The sequence below is a fragment of the Hyperolius riggenbachi genome, chromosome 10 (genome assembly GCF_040937935.1).
Source record: "Hyperolius riggenbachi isolate aHypRig1 chromosome 10, aHypRig1.pri, whole genome shotgun sequence".
In the NCBI taxonomy this organism is placed as follows: domain Eukaryota; kingdom Metazoa; phylum Chordata; class Amphibia; order Anura; family Hyperoliidae; genus Hyperolius; species Hyperolius riggenbachi.
The window spans coordinates 156,390,006-156,409,137 of record NC_090655.1 but is presented as its reverse complement, the minus strand read 5'-3'; the positions used below and the strand labels follow the sequence as shown (position 1 = coordinate 156,409,137).

Below are 19,132 nucleotides of genomic sequence, written 5' to 3'. Positions count from 1 at the left end.
TGAGTTCTCAGAGTGTCTATGTGTTGCTGGTATTGATGGGAAATAGTGCTACCTGATTTGTCCTGCAAACTTCGGGACACTATGGCTTCCTGGTTTTTCATCATCCCAACAAGGCTTGACACTGCTCCAGCCATCTGCACATTGGCCGATCTGGCCTGACCGCGAGCAGCTGAAACCCGAGCACTTGCTTGCTTACGCAATGACTCAGCCGTGTTTGGACGCTGGGTGGGTGGTCCCTCACCAGGTGATTCAGGTTGTGCAGATGAGGCAGCTGAAACACTTGGCTGTTCATCGTCGGCAATGTCATCCAGATTGACAGTGGTCAGGGTGTCCATCGATGTGTCAGGTGACTCATCCAAAATGGACAGTGCTGGTCCATCATTTGAATCATCTAAAATGGCCTCAAAGTTATCTTCAGTGCTGTAGATAAAAACAACATTTTGTATGAGAAAGTGAAAGTGTTTCAACCATCCACACCACCCCAACCACCCCCCCCCCCAAAAAAAAAATGAAATAAATAAATTTACAAATTAAATAAAGGCAAGAGAGTGGATACATACCAAAGGTAAAATAAAAAATTATATCAAAAATAACTCACCCTCTATCTTGAACGAGAGGTCTAAGGAATCGCAGTAGAGGTGTGTGGCAATATGGGGTCCTTCGCGATGCACCACTCCCACTTCTTTGGTCTGCTTTTTCCGCCTTTAGTTCTTTAATGAAGCTGTCACGTATACTTCGCCATTTTGTCTTTATCTTTTCAACTGTGGAAACAAAACCAAATAACAATCTTGTCACTTTTTTTCTATAGGTTCCTGGCGACCGGACAAAGCTATGGAAGTCTACATCTCACTTTCAGAGTTGGAAAGAGCACAATCAGTGCTATAGTGAACCGCACCAGCAGGGCGATATGGTGCAGTCTGGTTGCAAAGTACATGCCAGTTCCCGATTCTCGCAAGTGGGCGGAGATTGCCGACCTGTACTGGAACAGGTGCAACTTCCCAAACTGCCTAGGAGCCATCGATGGAAAACACGTTCGGCTACAGAAACCAGCAAGGAGCGGCAGTCTGTACTTCAACTACAAGAAGTACTTTAGTCTGGTCCTCCTGGCTGTGGCCGACGCAGACTATAATTTCATCTACGTGGACGTTGGCTCCTATGGCGGTTCAAGTGACTCGGGGATATTCCAGAGGTCCAGACTGCACCGCCTTCTCAATGACGATAAGCTGGACATCCCCGGGGACAAGCCTTGGCCTGGAACAACATCACCAAGCTACCCCTATGTTTTCGTCGGCGACGAGGCCTTTGCCTTATCACAACATGTGATGAGGCCGTTTGGGCAGAGAGGCCTCAGGCGCGAAAAACGCGTGTTTAACTACTGGCTGACCCGGGCTCGTCGCATGGTCGAGTGTACGTTTGGAATCATGTCGAACAAGTGGAGGATGTTCCACACGCCACTACAGCTGAGCCCTACCAACGCTACAGCTGTCGTGAAGGCGGCATGCATCCTCCACAACTTTGTTCGGCAGGAAGAAGGATACAACATTATGCACCTCGACCAGGATTATTTGCCCGGAATCCGACGGTTTGCAACAAGGGGTAGGCTACAGGCCCAGCAGAATCGGGACTACATGGTACGGTACTTCATGTCTAGAGAGGGACACATACAAGCCCAGGACATTATTGTTCCTCTCTAGTTATTTTGGACATTTTGAATGTTTTTTTGTTGGGGGGGGGGATGTTTTTTTGTTGGGGGGAGGGGGGAGGAGGTTGGCTTTTTGTTACGTTTTATTTTAATATATTGTTTTCAAAATAAAATTTTAAAAACTGTTTTCAATGCTTGTTCACTGATGGGGATGGGGGGGGGGGGGGGGGTTTGGAGTGGGTGGCTTGGGGTGTTGGGTGGATAGGAGGGGCATTGTCGAATACAGGGGTGGGTGCCTTTGGAGGGGGAGAGGGTGGACATACAAGAGATGGTGAGATGGGGGGGTTGTAGTTAAGTGGCATTTTGGAGTGGGATGTGGAAAGAAAGGATGAGTGTCACTGGGGAATGGGGGGGGGGGGATGTATGAGACAAGTGGCAATCAGGGGAGATAGGGGGGGGTGGAGTGAAAAGGGGGTGGGTGGCGGCAGGTGAGAGTTGCAGTGTGGAGAAAACAGTTGGTGTTGGGGATGTGGCACTAAACATATATATAAAGAGCACATCACACTAGGCAACATGTATCATACACATTCCAGGGCACTCACCTTCTTTGCTCTGCTTCCTGGGTGCAAGCTGATCATACTCCTCCACAAACTGCTTGGTGATGCGCTCCCATAACAGCTTGCAGTGTGGAAGGTCGCTGTGCTTCTCATGGCTCTTGTCGTAGAGCTCTGGGTACTCTTGGACAGCCATTATGAGGTCCTCCACGTTGATAAACCTCCTGGTGGCCATGATGGCTGCTCTCGTCTCTCCCAGCTTGTCAACAGGAAGCTGTCAGAGATGACGTTGAGGGGAGGAGAAGGAAGTTCTGGCCATCCGTGTTGGCATACGTTTTATGTTCAATTTTGTTTGTGAAGAGGGAGGTCCGTTTTGTCATAGGCTTTCATTATCCTCCGTGTGTCCGGGTCCAGGAAAAATGCAGCAGGTCCGGACTGTCCGTTCAGTTTCTTTATACGTTTTACACGGATCACCCACGGACCCGTTTTTTCTTGGAGTGTGTACAGCTGCTATTTTTAACATTGGTATCCGTGGCTCCGTTTTTCATCCGGGACAAAAAACGTAGCTACGGATACGTTTTCAGAGCAAGTGTGAACGAGCCCTTAGTCAAGTCAGTGCATACCTTTCACTTCATCCCCCCCAATATGGACAAAACAAAAGGCAGAGGCAGGCCACCTGACAGGTCTGTTTGAGGTTGCGCTATCGTGATTTCGTGCGGCCCTCGACCATAGTACAGTGTTCAGAAGAAGGCACATGCCATCAACCCCCAATATTGGCAGGTCGTAGTTGACTATTTAACACAGAACACCTCATCTTTCTCAGCTTCCGCATGGAAGCATGACATATCTTCCTCCTCCTGCTCTGATTCTGGCACCCCACTTAACACTCAGTCAGCCGCCACCATTAAAGTGCCATCACCCCAGGGCTTAGCGGTGTGGACATTTTTTTGTGTGTCTGCCTCAGATGAGAGCAATGCCATCTGTATGCTCTGCCACTGAAAACTGAGCTGTGGAAAGACCAAGACCCGCGTAGGGACAACTACCTTACAAAGGCACATGATTACTAAGCACAAACTGCAATGGGATGACCACTTGAGGAAAAGCAGCACACAAAAACAAAGCCACACACCGCAGTGGAAGATATCAGGCCTGTCCGAAGACTAAGTCAGTCCCCACACACAGCATCTCTGCCTGCACGCCGTGGAACTGCCTGCCCCAAGACTAAGTCGCTCCCCACACAGCATCTCTGCCCACAGGCCGGTTGACTGCCTTCTCCACCACCACCAACAGGGCCCAGGACTCCAGGTGGATTCCGGAATTTTTAAGGCCCTGCTAGCTAATGATAATCCTATAATAATTTTTCTGGTGCGTGTACATGCCTGCCTAATTTTTCTGGCTGCACTGCAGCTGCAACAACAAAACAAAAGGCATGTACCTTTGCCAATTCCCCTTCATGATCATTACCTTGCCGCAGTAAAGGGGCTTGCGTATCACAATGACCAACGGCTATATGAGTGTGTGTGTGTGGGGGGGGTCACACTCACGATAATAAGGTTGTTGCTTCATTGTGGACAGACCAAATTTGATCAGCTGGACAGTCACTGTTCTGTCATTCAGCTACCTCAGCCCGGCGACCATATGGGCTTGAAAACCGCCATCACCTGCACTCCAGCATGGCCATCACTACACAAACAGCTGTGCGTTACACAGTGAGTTTGATAGAAACTCCAAGAGAAGAGACCCAGCACCGTCTTCAAGCGTATTATTAACTCTTTATTTGTTTAAAGCATCAAAAAAGACATAAAAAGGGCAAGTCTGTGCGATGTTTCGAGAGGAGGCTCCTCTCTTTCTCAAGCTGACAAGCCCTCTGAATACATACAAGTACATTCAGCTTTAAATAGTGCTTGCTCCACTTAGGAGCCAATCAGAATGGTTTGGACGCCCTGTCCTCAACAAATCAGGCTAAGTTGCTACTTGTAAACCCTCCCATTTGGTGGAGGACCTGATGGGTAACTGCATCTATTTATATACTCCAATTGGAGTATACGGGTTCAGAGGGCTTGTCAGCTTGAGAAAGAGAGGAGCCTCCTCTCGAAACGTCACACAGACTTGCCCTTTTTATGTCTTTTTTTTGTTGCTTTAAACAAATAAAGAGCTTATAATATGCTTGAAGACGGTGCTGTGTCTCTTCTCTTGGAGTTTTTACTTGCTGTTCCTGGAGACAGAGGGACAACGACCAAAAGCACGTCGCATCTGGATGGTTGGGTGCTGCCTGTTACCACTTGTCTACTACAGTGAGTTTGGTGTATCAGTGTGAAGCAGTACTCTTTTTTTTTCATCATAATAATCTTTATTGAAAATTTTAAGTCATAATACATTGACAAACATTTGCAGATTTGGAGAGTAAACCAACAGTGAATACATAAATCATGGCATATGTTGATCAGAAAAATCACCTTATATCTTACGGTCGGGTTGAATTACTCTAGAAGTGTACTGGAGACACTATCAAGTCACACGCTATAGGTCTACAATCAATTGTTTTAGCTGAACCTAAAATAGGTAACAATTGATTTGTAGGACTGAGATGGGTAGTATCGAGACAGAGAGCCATATGGCTCACGATACTGGAGATTTGGTTGGATGATTAAGTTCATAGATTTGAAATCTCTGGTAAATTGTGAGAGATTACTGATTATATGACCGGATTGAGAAGGAGATAAATCTTAACATTTAACCAAAATAAAAGAACAAACAAAATAAAACATCATGCATCTTAATTGCGTAATAATAGGTAAGTTGGTATTTCCTTAGAATATCCCATAAGCATGGGTATGTGAGGGATTTAAATTGTGTGGAGTATCCATGGGTATGGAGGAGAGAGGTTATTTTGATTTTTTGCGGTTCTACTCCATATTTTTTGTTCCATCGAGAGATTACTGTTCACTGAGGAAATTAGGTGATGTATATTGATCTGATCTGCAGATTTCCAGTTGGAGGTAATTATAGAGAGAGCTGATAATAGAATATGGAGTATTGGAGATTGGTTATGGAAGGGGAAATTCTCCAGGCCACCAGTAAAAGGGAAAGTTCAGGAGAGATGTTAAAGGAGTTTATGATTGAATTTTTTATTATGGATTCAACTTGGCACCAGAATTTTTGAATAAGGGGGCATTCCCATAACATGTGTAGGAGGGTTCCGATATCGGAATTACAGTGCCAACATATGGGAGAATTTTCAGAAGAGAAGGATGCAGTTCTCCTTGGGGTTAAATACCATCTATAGATCACTTTACAGGAGATTTCCCAGTGGGAGTTGTTTTTGGAGAATTTTAGTGTCTTGGAGGTGGCAAGAATTAGGTGTTGTACTGATATGTTTTTTTTTTACTCTCAAAAAAAGGTTTTATTAAGCAGAGTTTAACAAATCACATAATGACAGAAAGTTGCAGGCATTGACTGTGGTGTCTGATATGTTTTTATTTAGGTCATTTGACCAAGCTAGGGTGTATTTCTGTATCGGGAGGAGATTTGAGAAATAAGTGCATCATACCATGTTGAAATTCCTCCCTTATGTTCTTCTTTGTTGTTAAGCGTAGTTAGAAGTTGGCTTGGGAGTTGGGGGAGAGAGATTTTTTTTTTTGTAATGAGATCATGGATTCTATGATAAGTGTAGAGTTGAGAATGGGGTAAACTGTAATCTCTCGACAGCTCGGCAAAGGATTTAAGTTTGGAGCCTTCAAAGAATAGGTTAAGAGATGAGTGTGAAGCAGTACTCTAATTACACTCCCTGATTGATGTATAGACATGCAAGATGTTTTAAAGCACTTTAGGCCGGCAATTTAGCATTCAATGTGATTTCTTCCCTTTGCGTCAAATCCAGATTTTTCCCCATGACTTTTGGCATCTATCCCACTCATCTATGCAAAAACTCAGATGTTAGACCTCTTGAAACATCTTTTTCATCACTTTTCTGGCCAGCATAAGTGTTCCTAGTTTTCAAAGTTCGCCTCCCCATTGAAGTCTATTGCAGTTTGCGGAAGTTCACGCTAACCGAACCTTTGCGGAAGTTCGTGCACCCGGTTCACGAACCTAAAATCGGAGGTTCGGCCATCTCTAGTCCTGTTCTCTAATTTGGTCTTCTCACTCTCACATTCAGGAGGATTTCATGAGAAATGCAAACATTGAAGGTGGCATGGTGTCTGGACATTAGTGAGAATGGAAATGTATGGAGTGGACCGCTTATGAGAGATTTGTAACATGACAGGTGCAAAGCAGATGCAGTGCAAGGTCATGACTAGAACTCAACACTTTGCATGAAATGAAATACTTGTTGTAAACATGCAATGTGCTATTTATTTTCTATGTTAACAATGTGAAGCCAATGCCTTCATAAATAGATTTCTTGGTTAAATAGCACTGACTTGCTTTTAACAGCAGGGACACATTGCAAAAATGAATGTTTCCATTTCTGCTGCACAGACCTTAAACTGCTTACTACAGAAGTACATGGTATATACTACTTTTACATCACATGGTTTATTTTAATCACAAAATTACTTGTTTTCACATAAACCCTCTAATCTTTCCAGATCTACTTTCATTGAAAGCTCACACAAGGTCAGCGTCAGAGTGATCACTAACTGGAGATGTCACTGTTTGATCTGTTAATGGAACAAATGCAATTTCTGGGCAAGGTCTACAAAGGTGTGCATCAAAATAAATGTGACAACAAAAACAATAATCATTCTCTGTCAAGTCACAAATAAAAGCCTACATAATGTGAAAACAGCACTTTTTCTTTCAAAAGTGTTTATATAAATACACTGTAACAACTTACTAAATTAAATAACAGGGAAAAAACTGAAAGACTGCTTTGTCCACCTATGTACTACCTTGTTTAAAATGATGCTGCCATTTTCAGTATAAAAAAGAGCTGAAACACAGACCACAAAATAAGAATCATCAGCAGACCAAACCAATACACAGTTGCCAAACGATAAATTTGCTCAATTTGGCAAGTTGAAAGCAGTAAGCAACAGCTGTAGGTAAATATCTACATGTGTACTTAGTAGGCAGTATGATCCATGGGCTGATCTTCAATAGCACTGTGGAGTACTCCTCATAGTCTACTATGTGCAAACAAAACAAAAAGAATACATAGAAAGCTCAGGGTCAGTCTGGGACACTAAGGGCCCACCAGGAAAGTTTCAGCCCCCCCCCCCCCCCACACACACACACGGCACGGGATCGCCCCCCACCATTTTGAGCTCACTATTGCATGTTCTACAGAAATTTTGCACTTGTTAGGACATTAGAATATGGTAGGGAATAGATAGTAAGCACTTTTGAGGACAGTCCATAACAGGGAGACAGACTCATGAGGCGCGCAGACCCAAAAATACACAAAATAAGTAGTGGTGCTATTGACAGAGAGTGGGTCTGACCAGATAAACTTTAGATAAAATAATCAAGTAGTTAAATGCCTCATGATAATTCATCAAGTAATCAAATGCCACTAAATAAAAATATTAATTACTTCAAGTGGAACAGCACCGATGGATAGTGATGTGCAGTGATTGCCCCTGGAGTGCACAGGGATATCTCAGCAAGCACATTCACCTGTGTGTACCTGACGCTATCTGAGGAAAGAACTATTCTGAAACGCCGTGCGTCATGGCAGTGTGATACACACATGTTTTATTGCCTAGTGTGATGCTTTTTAAAGAGCTATAAATAAAGAAGATTTTAGATGGTGCGGATCTTGAAAACGTATTTACTAAATAAAAATATGACATAGTCACACACCTTCAGATAAAATAATTAAGTAGCAAGGTGCCTCACAATGAACAAAATAAATAGCCAGGTGTGTCAAAATAAAATAATTTAGTAGCCAAATAGGCCTTGTATACATACATTAACCACTTCACAACTGAGGGGTTTTACCCCTTCAGCATCCAAGCAATTTTCACCTTTCAGCTCCTTCCATTCATTTGCCAATAACTTTATCTCTACTTATCAGAATGAAATGTGTTAAAGGTGTGTTTTTTTATCACTAATTAGGCTTACTTTGGGTGGTACATTATGCCAAGAATTTTTTTATTCTAAATGTTTTTTAATGGAAAAATAAGAAAAAAAATGGAAAAAAATCCTTATTTTTCAGTTTTCGGCCATTATAATTTTTAAATAATGCATGCTACCGTAATTAAAATCCACGTAATTAATGTGCCCATTTGTACCGGTTATTACACCATTTAAATGATGTCCCTATCACAATGTCTGGTGCCAATATTTTATTAGGAAATAAAGATGCATTTTTTTTCAGTTTTGCATCCATCATTAATAAAAAGCCCATAATTTATAAAGTAACAGTATTATACCGTCTTGACATACATATTAAAAAAGTTCAGTCCCTAAGAAAACTATTAATGCATTTTTTATAATTGTAAATTTATTTCATTGTATTTTTTTACAAAAAAAATAAATGTTGGTAACTATTGGGGAGTGTGGGAGGTAAGGGGTTAATTTAAAATGTAAAAACAGGTCTTTGCATTTAAAAAAAGTACTTTTAGATGTAGTTTTACTATTTGGCCACAAGATGGCCTCAGTCTTTTTTTTGTTATATGTCCTGTAAGCGAAATATGTATGCTTACAGGAAGTGTACTGAAGATGGGAAACTTTTATTTATTAGAATGATCGTGCAGCTTCTCATAAAAGGCGCCGATAATTGCTACGGGGACTTAGATCAATGATTAGGAATTGCTTTCTCATTCATTGATCTCCTGGCAGGCAGATGGCAACATGAACGAGCGCACAAATAAGCGGGAGCGCTTTCAGCAGTGGTAGCAGTGGGAGTACGTATATTTACTCCCCTGGGCAGTTAGATGAAGTCTGCAGGGGAGTAGATATACTGTACTGGAGCTGTGAAGTGGTTAAGTAATAATGTTCCCCAGAAAACATGATTAAAGGAGAACTGAAGAGAGAGGTATATGGAGGCTGTCATGTTTATTTCCTTTTAAGCAATACCAGTTGCCTGGCAGCACTGCTGATCCTCTGCCTCTAATACTATTAACCATAGCCCCTGAACAAGCATTCAGCAGATCAGGTGTTTCAGTGGATCAGACTTTAAAGTCAGATCTGACAAGACTAGCTGCATGCTTGTTTCTGGTTTTATTCAGATACTACTGCAGAGAAATAGACCAGCAGGGCTGCCAGGCAACTGGTATTGATTAAAAGGAAATGAACATGACAGCCTCCATATAGTTCTCTCTTCAGTTCCCCTTTAAGTAACCATGTGCCCATATATATGAGCATTAGGTAGCCAGTGCTGGCTGGGGAAGTCTGGGGGCTTTGCTGGGTGATACTGCAAGCAATGCAGGATGGCCTTAGAGTATGCAGGGCCTGAGGCAAGTGTCATATGAAGGGCCTAGAGCCTGAGTATAGTTGCCTCCAGTATAGGTAGCCAGCTATAAGTGTCCCCAGTATAGGTAGTTAGATATAGGTGCTCCCAGTATAGGTAGCAAGTTATAGGTGTCCCCCTTATAGGTAGTTAGCTATAGGTGCCCCCAATATAGGTAGAAAGTTGTAGGTGTTCCCAGTATAGGTACTTAGCTATAGGTGTCACCAGTATAGGTGGCAAGTTATAGGTATCTACAGTATAGGTAGCCACTCTATAGGTATCCCCAGTATAGATAGCCAGGTCTATAGGTGTCCCCATATTAGGTAGCGAGGTCTGTAGGTTCCCCCAATATATGGGTAGCCATGTCTATAGGTGTCCAAGATTAGGTAGCCAGGTCTATAGGTGTCCCCAGTATAGGTAGCCAGGTCTATAGGTGTCCCCAATTTAGTTAGCTAGGTTTATATGTGTCCCCAGTTTAGTCAGGTCTATAGGTGCCCCCAGTTTAGTTATCCAGGTCTATAGGAGTCCTTAGTATAGGTAGCCAGGTCTATAGGTATCACCAGTATAAGTAGCCAGGTTTATAGGTGCCCCCAGATTAGGTAGCCAGATCTGTATGTGTCCCCAGTTTAGTTAGCTAGGTCTATAGGTGTCCCCCAACTAGGCAGCTAGGTCTATAGGTGTCCCCGGTTTAGTTAGCCAGATCTATAGTTGTCCCCAGTTTAGTTAGCCAGGTCTATAGGTGTCCCCAGACTAGGTAGCCAGGTCTACAGGTGTTCCCTGTAGCCTGGAAGGGGGAGCAGCGGGGAGGGGCGAAGTTCCCCCCTCACCTAAGGCCAGCTTTTCCACACTACCCCCTCCAGACCAGAATATAGTGCAGGGCGGGCAGTGGCAGCGAGCGGGTAACAACTTACTTCTTCTGGTTCCAGGCTTCCATCTCTGCGTGCCACTGCTATGGTCTGGTCTTCTCTGCTGTCCAATCACGCTCTCACAGGAAGCACAGTGAGAGCGTGATTGGACAGCAGACAAGACCAGACCAGAGCAGTGGCACGCAGAGCTGGAACCAGGAAGTAGTAAGTTGATCAGTTCCCCGCTCGCTGCCGCTGTGGTACACTGTGACTCTGGTCTGGAGGGGGAAGCGTGGAAGGGGGGGCCCCCAGGTGAGGGAGGGGTAGGAGACTGCCCCCCTCCCCACTGCTCTGTGTCCGCAACTGCTCCTCCTTCCTGCGCTGTGCCCCCTCCTGCAGCGCTTGGGGCCCGCCAGGGCCACTAAGAGGAGGCCTACCGGGAAAAATCCCAAGCTCCCATCGGCCCTGTCTGACCCTGCATAGGCTCCATAGGATAAAAAATAATTAAAAATGTTTTAAAAAGAGTTAGTGGTGAACTGTATGGTAACCCAAGCATGCAAGCATGGGGTTGAGTTTTCCCCATTTGCACATCCATTGGTTGCCTATTAGGTTGACAACCTTTGTGCTTCTATATATTACTACTTATTATTTTTTTTTTTTTCAGGATTTTTTTCAGACAAGGTTTTTTTTTTTTTAATGCAAATTTTATTTTTTTATTCTTTGTTCAAAAAGGAGACACCAGGTGGCTCATTTTTGTAACAAAGTCATAATGAATGGAATAATGAGAGAGTGTGATGCAAAATAGAAGGCTAAAATACCTATTAAGAATTATATACAAAAAATGCATTCACAATTATGGAAAGTGGTTTTTAATTAATAAAGAAACCTGCATTTTTTGAGCTCTCCCTGACTGAAAAAATCTAGTAGCTCGGCACACTGCAGAATTTGCTAGTAAAATAAATACAAAATAGAATGCATAGAATTAACTTTCATCATAGAGATAAAGTCTCCAAACAATAAGTAAATGTTTACCAAAACTATTTGATCAAAGGTAAAGATATCCAGGACCAATTTTTCCTTATTATTAGGTACTGTTTTTTGGGGGGGCCATTAATGTCCATTTATGTCCCACTAAACCTAATCTATTTTATAACAATTAAAGAACAGGTATTTTACAAGCTAAACTGTACAGAAGCAAAAGGCTGTTTGTGGACATATTGTTGTTGTAGTGATCTATGCTATATTCCTGCAGACAAAAGAACATTGTAATATGTCAGTATCCTCTTGAATTTTACAAACTGTACAGAAAGAGTTTGACTAAATGGCAATGTGGCCTGTAAATTAAAATGTAAAATTTTATGCCAATGTGTTCTGCATTTAGGCTGTAAAATGGTATTGTATTCAATGCAACAAATGACTAGAGATGGCCCAGCAAACTTCCGGTGGTTCGCATTCACCGTGTAAGGCGAAGTTTTCCGGAAGTTCAGTTCACCCCTTAGTGCACCATTAGGGTCAACTTTGACCCTCTACATCACAGTCAGCAGGCACATTGTAGCCAATTAGGCTACACTCTCTCCTGGAGCCACTCCCCCCCCTTATAAAAGGCAGGCAGCACTGGCCATTACACTCACTTGTGTGCCTGCATTAATTAGTGAAGGGACAGCTGCTGGCAGACTCTCATAGGGAAAGATTAGTTAGGCTCTTGTAGGCTTGTTAGCTTGCTCCTTACTGATTGTTATTGCTAAAATTGCACCCCAAAACAGCTCTTTTGTGAGCTAATGTTCTCCTGATGTGTTTTTTGTGTGTGTGTTGCCCACTGACACTGCATTATACAACCCTATCTGTTGGAGCTGGACCTTGGTAATTGCTATTACTGTGCCAGCCAGGCCCTGCTAGTGTTGGGCGAACACCTGGATGTTCGGGTTCGGGAACGTTCGCCGAACATGGCCGTGATGTTCGGCATGTTCGGGCCGAACCCCGAACTCCCCGAACATCCCGCTTTTGGGGGCCCTATAGGGTTGCAGGCATAAGGGGGAGCATGCCCCGATCACGGGGGGGGGTCAGAAATTCCCCCCACCCCCTCCGCTAGCGCTCCCCCCTCTGCCCGCTTCCCCATACAAAAGTTTAAGGAAAGTAAAATAATACCGGTGGTAGTGGCTGGCAGTGGCACTGTGAAGTGAGTCCGGAGAGTGACGCGTTGAGGGAGGCCGGGCAGCGGGCGGTTCAGCGGTAGTACCCTTGTGGTACTTCCGCCCTTTCTCTGACCTCACGTCCTCTGCCTACGAGGGTACGCGTCACGCGTACCCTCGTATGCGTCATCACGCAGAGGACGTGAGGTCAGAGAAAGGGCGGAAGTACCACAAGGGTACTACCGCTGAACCGCCCGCTGCCCAGCCTCCCTCAACGCGCTAGCAGAGGGGGTGGGGGGAATTTCCGACCCCCCCCCCCGCGATCGGGGCATGCTCCCCCCTTATGCCTGCGACCCCATAGGGGGGCCGTATTTGGCCGAACAGCGCCCTGTTCGGCCGAACAGGGGCCCTGTTCGGCCAGGCATTGAGCCGTTCGGGCGAACCCGAACAGTTTGGCCGAACACCACCAGGTGTTCGGCCGAACTCGAACATCACCCGAGCAGGGTGATGTTCTGCAGAACCCGAACAGTGGCGAACACTGTTCGCCCAACACTAGGCCCTGCCTAACTATCTATACAGGGACACCTACCTATGCCTACCTAACTACTGGGACACCTACTTACCTATACGGGACACCTACCTATGCCTACCTACCTACCTATACTAGGGCACCTACCTATGCCTACCTACCTATACTAGGGCACCTACCTATGCCTACCTACCTATACTGGGAGCAAGGCTCTGTTATGGGGGATCAGTGAATAATGGCGCACAGTGCCTATGCATAACAATGGCGCCGCATTAAAAAGATACGCTTATCGCTATTTATCGTTAGTACTGCATAATAATGGCGCACAGGGAAAAAAGAAGAAAAACGGCACACACTAACGTTATTTATTAATAATGGCACACACTAACGTTATTTATCAATAGTGGCACACACTAACGTTATTTATCAATAGCACCCTACATAAGCCAAACTGCAGACGTTATTTAACTGCAAAACGGGGAATGGATTTAATGTAACACTGTCAAGGTTGGGGTTAGGCACCACTGGGGTCTTAAGGTTAGTTACCACCAGGGGGGTCTTAGGGTTAGGCACCACTAGGGGGGTCTTAGGGTTAGGCACCACCAGGGGGGTCTTAGGGTTAGGCACCAACCAGGGGGGGTCTTAGGGTTAGGCACCAACCAGGGGGGTCTTAGGGTTAGGCACCAACCAGGGGGGTCTTAGGGTTAGGCACCACCAGGGGGGTCTTAGGGTTAGGCACCACCAGGGGAGTCTTAGGGTTAGGCAACACCAGGGGGGTCTTAGGGTTAGGCAACACCAGGGGGATCTTAGGGTTAGGCACCACCAGGGGGTGGTTAGGGTTAGGCACCACCAGGGGGTGGTTAGGGTTAGGCATCACCAGGAGGGTCTTAGGGTTAGGCACCACCAGGGGGGTCTTAGGGTTAGGCACCACCAGGGGGGTTTAGGGGTTAGGGATAGGTACAGAGAGGGTTCTGTGTGTTAACGGTAAATAACAATAAGGCTTTAACGTTAAATAACAATAAGGCTTTAACGTTAAATAGCGATAAGCGGCAAACGGATTAGCGGCAACACCGTGCGCCATTATTCGCAGGCGCCATTTTCAGATGGATGCCTGTTATAGAGCCAATCACTGAACTCTCACAGTAGCAGTGACCTATCAGATGCTACTGTGAGAGTTCAGTGATTGGCCCCATAACAAAGTCTTGCTCTTGCCTCCCAGACCATCGAGAAGCAGTGAAATGGTATAGTGTAAAAAGCACATGGCAGAGTAAGCTATAGTGACCGAGTAGAGAGCAGAGGATATCAAGAGTCAACAAGAAAAAAACAGCAGCCTCATGCAATGCCCAGACCACTGGATGAATAAACAGATCCTGGCAGAGATTAACACAAAAGAATGCAGAGACAGTCCTCACCTCATTCAGCTGAATCCTCTCCATAGAAGCAGCAAGCATGCAAGAGAGGCTTGGAGCTGCAGCACGGTGGTGAGACAGCAGTCACACATTTCCCTGGAGCCTTCCCTGGCCTCTAATCTCATTGTTTATTGTTACTGATAACTCTCAGCAGGAAGCTTGTCTGAATTGCATTGGAAAAGGGAGAGTGACATACATTTTCTCAAAGCAAAGACCCTGTTAATGACTTCTAGGTTTTCCACACTTGTTATGCTAAGGTACACACTATGAGATTTTCTGGCCGATTTACTGTCAAATCGATTATTTCCAACATGTTCGATTTGCTTTCCGATCGATTTCCGAGCATTTTCCGATGGATTTCTGTTCACTTTAATAGGAAATCATTCAGAAAATGTTTGGAAATCGAACAGAAAGCAAATCGGACATGTTGGAAATAATCTGAAAGTAAATCGGCCAGAAAATCTCATAGTGTGTACCCAGCATTAGATAAAAGTACCTTAAACAGGATTACAATCAGACATAGGGCACTATCTGCAAAGAGTTTGTATGTTCTCTCCGTGTCTGTGTGGGTTTCCTCCGGGTACTCCGGTTTCCTCCCACATTCCAAAAACACAAGGATAAATTAATTGGCTCCCCTTAAAAATTGGCCCTAGACTACAGTACTTACATTACATAATATAGACATATGGCAATTGTAGGGATTAGATTGTGAGCTCCTTTGAGGGACAGTTAGTGACAAGACAATATATATATATATATATATATATATATATATATATATATATATATATATATATATACTGTACAGCGCTGCGTAATATGTCGGCGCTATATAAATACTAAGTAATAATAATAATAATAATAATAATGTACAATAAGGTACATCTGTAAAGAGAGACCTTAACGGGTCTATTGTTTAAGCTGCAACAAGATGGAGGGAGAACAGACCATACTGAAGTAAAAATGATTGATTTGCTAAGGCACATAACAATCAGAATTTTGACTGTGCCTGCAATAACTTGTAGGGATAAGTGTAGCATTGCATTGTAGCTTTGGAGATGTACAGTTTGAGGGAGCAGCTCCACAAGATCCTCCTGCACTATAGACACACCAGGTTTAGCATATTTGGCATATATTTTTCCCCTGGTTTTTTTACCTCTAAACCTAGGTGTGTCTTATAATATGGGCAAGAAGTGTTATAATATGGGGTGTCTTATATTCCGAAAGATATGGTTTATGTCACATTACGTTAACATGGGGGAGCAGTGGCGGCTCCAGCTTCAGATTTTTGGGGGGGCTCAAGAGGGGCACAAAGGCTGGCAGGCGGGGCTCATGGGGGGAATTTGCGGCGCGCGAAGCGCGCCGCGGCGACCATGTGGGCGTGGTCATGACATCATGTGGGAGGGGCTAACTAATGTATTTGTACCAGCTAATGTAGTTGCATAAAAAAAATATAAAGTAAATGCACATAATGACAGACAGCGTTTCCCCAGCAAATGCACGTAATGACAGACAGGGTTTTTCCAGTAAATGCATGTAATAAGAGACAGCGTTTCACCAGTAAATGCACGTAATGACAGACAGCCTTTCACCAGTAAATGCATGTAAGGAGGGACAGCGTTTCCCCAGACAGCATTTCACCAGTAAATGCACGTAATGAGAGACAGCGTTTCACCAGTAAATGCACATAAGAGACAGCTTTTCACCAGTAAATGTATGCTGAGGAAATCGAGGGACAGGGGTGTCATGCTGGGAGGACAGGGGGTATTGTGAGCTGGGGAGATCCCAAGCACATGACACCCATGTCCCCTCCAGCACAAAACCCCTGTACTCCCAGAAAATCACACCCCTGTCCTCTCCAGAACATGCCAATACTGTCCCTCTCAGCACATCACACCCCAGTCCCCTCCAGCACATCACACCCCAGTCCCCTCCAGCACCTCACTTCACTGTCCCCTCCAGCACATCACACACCTGTCCCCTCCAGTACATCACACATCTGTCCCCTCCAGTACATCACACACCTGTCCCTCTGTAACCCCAGCAGCACATCTCATTCCTCCCTCTAGCACTGACCCCATCCTTCAGCCCAGGACCCCAGAGCAGCTGGTACTTGAGTGGCAGCAAGAGAAGTATGTGGCTCCCATGGTCCTGGGTCCGTCTGTGGGGTGTGGAGGAGGAAGAAGCCATCTACTGCTGTTGCATTTCTGCTTAAATATACCCCCCACCCTCATTCTCCCCTGTGGTGGTGCTGCTGCTGACGCTAACACACCTCAGATTGGCGGCGAGCAGGATATAAGAGTCAGCCAGAACAGCGCATTGCAGCCACGCGGTGAAATCAAATGCAGGAAGTGATATCATCGGTCACGTCCAGCATTTAAAGTCCACCGTGCGGCTGCTATGCGCTGGTCTGGCTGATTCCTATCTACTGCTCGCCGCCGATCTGAGGTGTGTTAGCGTCAGCAGCAGCACCACCACAGGGGAGAATAAGGGGCAGGTGCGTTGTCAGCATCCCAAAAGATTCGGGGCACTTCTGGGCACCAATAAAAAGAAACCGTGTGACATGCTGTGGTGTTTGTGGGCATGGCAATGACAGGTTATATGTCACCATAATAAAAAAGAATAAGGCTAGAAGTTTTAGAGCTAGTCTACTTTAGGAGACCCAGCAGGAAACCTCATAGGGAACAACTCTCCAATCACAGCACCCTTTACCCCACAGAGCATTGTGATTGGCTGAACAACGTGGGCGTAGTTTATTACAACCTATCTGAAACCTACAAGTTCAAGAGCATGCCATCCACCCAATCACGTTAGCTAGATTTCCTGCTGGGTCCCCTAAAGTAGATTAGCTCCGAAGTCTCCTATAGAATCTTCCCACATAACAGCCAAAATATCTCACACATAGCAATTTTTAGGCAGCAAATCCCCTATTTAGCAGCTAGGCACTACATCTACCACATAGTAATACACATAGTACAGTAATTAGGCATCCGTCACATAGCAATAGGACTGCATGTATCCCCCATTTATACCCCTGCATGGCAGTTAGGCAGCGTATCCCTCTGCACAGTAGTAAGGTAGCAGATGGATAGTAGGAAGTAGGATAGTAGGAAGTAGTAAGGTAGCAGAGCACACAGCAATTAGTGACACATACCACTTAATAAGTAGAAGTTTCCCATATAGCAATTAGGCACCCTGATTTTGCACCATATCATTCATATAATAGGCAACAGGTTAGCTATTAAGCAGTCAGGTAAAGTGCATTATTTTCAGTGTATGGTGAAGATGTGTGACTCCCTTCCCTGCACAGCAGAGTAACCAAGTTCCCTGCATGTTAAGAGAAATGTACTTGGTGATCTGTCATCTATTCTAATGTATGCCCAGAATCCCTGCTTGCTTTCACAGTATCTATCCTGCTGCTGCTTCTCCCTGGATGTCAGACTCACACTAGTCACTAGTAATCCCTCCATGTCTGCGCCTCTCCGTGGTGTCAGCTATCAGACATCCATGATCTGCCCTTTAGTCCACTGGTGGTGTGAGTGAAGTCGTGGGGGAGAAACACTCACAGACACCGCTGATTTCTGACTACTGCAGCATCAGACATTCCTCCAGCCTCCTGCTTCTCCTCCTCTCTTCTTCAATTCTTCTTAGCTTTTCAAACACCCGCACTCCCTGTCAGCTGAAACTGTATCCTTCCGCCCTGCAGCTGCAAAATCCTGTATCCTTACGCCTTTGACTCAGCTAGTGTAAATATGCAGCGATCGGGACTATTTTGTACAGTGGAAATGCCCGTTCGGGGCACAGTCGGGCTGATACCGGCACGTCCTACAAATAAATTGAGCTTAACAACGACACTGATGAGGGCAGAACATTTAAGCAGCAGCAGCATGAGGGAAAGATTTTTTTTAAAGTACACTCAGCTCTGGGGGGGGGGGCTTTGGGGGAGGCTTACAGTTTGTCAGCTGGGGCTTCAGCCCCGGCAAGCCCCAGTGTAGCGCCGCCCCTGTGGGGGAGTATAACTCGTGGATGGACTCTCTGGGGAGTGCAGAGGGATGTTCTCCTCTACTCTCATCTTCTTGCACACATGTAACACCACTATCCACTGATGATGCCTCAGTTATGTCCACATCTGTAGTTGTTGTTTGTGTGGGTTCTTTAGCAGGTAGATTGTCTTCTGTACTGTTAATAAAGGATAATAAAAGGAATAATAAGCCCCACCTTATTCTTGAAAAGTCTGATGGCTATATAACTCATTGGTGTCAATACGCATGTCCCAGTATCAGTATGTGGCTTCAGAAAGTCCAGAAAGGCTGCAAATCGGAATGTTCTCTGGGGTGTGGCCCCTGAACCACTTTTTTGGTCATGCTTCTGTCTCTCCAACTCCCTTTTGTAGTTATCACAGAAATATTCCTATGTGTTTTTCAACTGTTCAACTGAAAAACAGCAAAAACAAAATTGCTGATATTTGTTTCCATTGCACATTCATTGCAACAGGCCACATGTATGCAGAAATACATTTCTAATAAAGCTAGTGGAAGTCAAGTATTCAGAACATAGTTTTGGATACCTGCAGGACACATCTGTCTGGAACTGAAACTGACCCAACTTCACATCCCTGTCCCTGTCCC

General features: G+C 44.8%; 2 protein-coding genes across 2 annotated transcripts in view; one reads left to right on the top strand and one right to left on the bottom strand.

Annotated features, from left to right (window-relative positions):
- LOC137535906 (uncharacterized) overlaps positions 1-820 on the bottom strand; it is a 1,642-nt gene extending 822 nt beyond the window's left edge. Inside the window, exons 1-2 of the mRNA XM_068257780.1 lie at positions 599-820; positions 1-420 (exon numbers count right to left, since the gene is read on the bottom strand). The exon at positions 1-420 is cut by the window's left edge and continues 822 nt beyond it. Of these exons, the coding sequence (XP_068113881.1) occupies positions 1-335 (335 nt within the window). The 5' untranslated portion in view covers positions 336-420; positions 599-820. The remainder of the gene's footprint in view (positions 421-598) is intronic.
- NRG3 (neuregulin 3) overlaps positions 1-19,132 on the top strand; it is a 1,594,638-nt gene that overhangs the window by 1,247,672 nt on the left and 327,834 nt on the right. The window lies entirely within an intron of this gene.